At 67.7% G+C, this 2,378-nt stretch overlaps 1 protein-coding gene across 1 annotated transcript; it reads left to right on the forward strand.

Annotated features, from left to right (window-relative positions):
* Nucleotides 1-174: 174 nt before the first annotated feature.
* LOC113212053 (probable G-protein coupled receptor Mth-like 1) lies at nucleotides 175-1,571 on the forward strand (the record flags this gene model as incomplete). The annotated part of the gene is made up of 1 exon (XM_052276754.1): nucleotides 175-1,571. A coding segment is annotated over exon 1 (1,120 nt), but the record flags the coding sequence as incomplete, so codon positions are not given.
* Between the last annotated feature and the right edge of the window lie 807 nt (nucleotides 1,572-2,378).

Consider the following 2,378-nt stretch of genomic DNA (forward strand, 5'->3'; position numbering starts at 1 on the left):
GGGGGGGGGCGGCCACCCGACGCCGACCCCTGCCCGTCGTGATCTGTTGTGTTGTCTCCCTCCCCGCCACGGCTCGGCCTCGGCTCGGCTCTGTTCGGCTCGGCGGGCCGGCCGCCTCGGCTGCACTCGGAGCCGGTTGCTCGGCTCGTCACGGCTTGCAGCGCGCCCAGCAGACAGCCGGCCTGGCCCGGCAGCCGGCAGCCGGCCGGTTTCAGTTTGCTTCTAGCAGCCGATGCGCGTCGACGTGTTGGTCGTGTCGTGTCTCTGCCGGCGTCCGCGAGCGTCCACGTCGTAGGGACTTACGCGAACAAGTGTGTGTGTGTGTAAAGTGTGTGCACCTCGACATGCGTCGGGGTGACTGTGAAGTGTTCCAAGTGCAAGTGATGTGTGCTCCGCTGTGAGTGATAACCGAGGATAACTAGTGCATTACCGACAAGGCTCCGTCACCATCATGAGGTTACTCCTCGTGCCGGCGGTGCTGCTGGCGCTGGCCGGGGCCTCGACGGCGTCCCCCGGCGCGCACGTTACCCTCCTCAAGTGCTGCCCCTACGGCGAGACCCTCGACCCCCACACCGCGGACGGGCCCGCGACGTGCATGCGCGTGGAGAACGCGAGCGAGTCGTGGCTGCCCAAGATCTTCTCCAAGCGGCAGCGCAGCTACCTCAAGACGCTGCCCGCGCACTGGACGGTGCACCCGGCGTCGCCACCGCCCTGCGGCGCCCGCGCCCGCATGGTGCCCGCGCACCCGCACAACCAGCCCGTCTTCCTGCTGTTCGAGGACGGCAGCCTCTACCTGCACGAGACCAACGAGATCCTGGGCTCGGCGCGCTTCTGCGTCGACTCGACGGCGGCCATCATCTGCCTGCCCAAGGACGACGGCGACGCGTCGTCGCCGTCGCAGCCGCCGTCGGCGACGTCGGCGGCCTCGGTGGCCAAGGCCAACTCGATCGAGGAGGCCAAGCCCGTCAAGCGGCAGCGCCTGCGCAAGTGCTGCATCGGCGACGCCGTGTACAGCGAGACGGACGCGTCGTGCGTGACCCGGGCGTCCACCAAGGTGGCGGCCGGCGCCGACCTCTGGACGTCGGCCGGCGAGCACCTCCGCGACGCGTTCACCGTCATCACCGGCTTCCCGGCGTGCCGCAAGCCGGGCTTCGCCGTCCGCGGCTACCTGGGCGACGGCCCCGCGCCGGGCACCACGCCCGCGGCGCGCCTCGAGGCCGACGGCATGGTGTGGGTGGGCGGCTCGCGCCTCAAGCTGCAGCCCGACGACTACTGCCTCGAGATCATGGTGGAGGCCAACGGCGCCGTGGTCATGGCGTGCCCCGGCGAGGACGCCAAGCCGGACAAGGGCGCCGACCTGCGCTTCACCTGGTTCCCGGCCATGCTCTTCCTCAGCGTCTTCTTCCTGGCGGCCACGCTGCTGGCCTCGTGCCTGCTGCCCGCCGCCTACCACCAGCTGCACTGGCGCTGCCAGACCAACTACGTGGCGTCCCTCATGCTGGGCGACCTCTTCCTCGCCATCACGCAGGTGTCGGGCGCCGCGCTCGCCGGCCCTTTCTGCGTCGTGTTCGGTGAGTGTTCGCAAACCCCCTGGGTGATTCTCGTGTGGCCGCGGTGCTCGAATCCCCTTCCCCGCAGGAGAAAGGGATCACGAAGGGATGGTGCAGCACGGGCACTGGCTGGGAGGGAGACGTGCTGGCTGCAGGCACACCCGCCTGCGTCTGGGTCTTTCAACGGCCCTGCAAAAAGGGGGGGGGGGGAGGAGGGTCTGCACCATCGATCACTCCATCTGGACGCCGTCGCCGCCGTGCAGCAGCGCGGCGACGGCGTGGCGACGACGCCCAGCCTCACGTCGTCTTCGTCGTCCTGCTCGGCCCCGCCGGGTGCCTTCTTCTTCCCTCTGACAATAGAACCGGCCCGGCCCCGCCCCGCCGCCGCCGCCGCCCGCGGGCTTCGCTTTCTCTCTAGCGTGCGATTCGACGCGCTAATTTTTGTGAGCTGCTGGTGGTGCACGTTTTGCGCGTCGTCATCCGTCATATCGACCCAGAAAGCGAGCGAGCTCCTCAGGTCTCGCCGTCGGCTTCCTTCCCCCTTGTCCTCCTCGTCCTCCTATTCACCCTCTCCTCCCCCTCCTCCCCTACCCCTCCTCGCCTCTTGATACGCCGCTAATGGCCCTCACATGCTGCTATCATCCTGCGGGTTCTCTCCAGAGCCGGCTTGGTGGTTTTTAGCGACGCCCCCTCCGGGATTAATTTCCGCGCCTCTCATTTAAGTTTTTCTGTGTGTTACTTTCTTGTAGTTTCATGTTGTTGTTTTTCGGTCGTTTCATTTTCTGTGGAAACGAACCGTCGGCGGCGGGTGCAGGGTGGTTGGGGGGC

This window comes from Frankliniella occidentalis, unplaced genomic scaffold, assembly GCF_000697945.3.
Source record: "Frankliniella occidentalis isolate FOCC.00 unplaced genomic scaffold, Focc_3.1 Scaffold4277, whole genome shotgun sequence".
Taxonomy (NCBI): domain Eukaryota; kingdom Metazoa; phylum Arthropoda; class Insecta; order Thysanoptera; family Thripidae; genus Frankliniella; species Frankliniella occidentalis.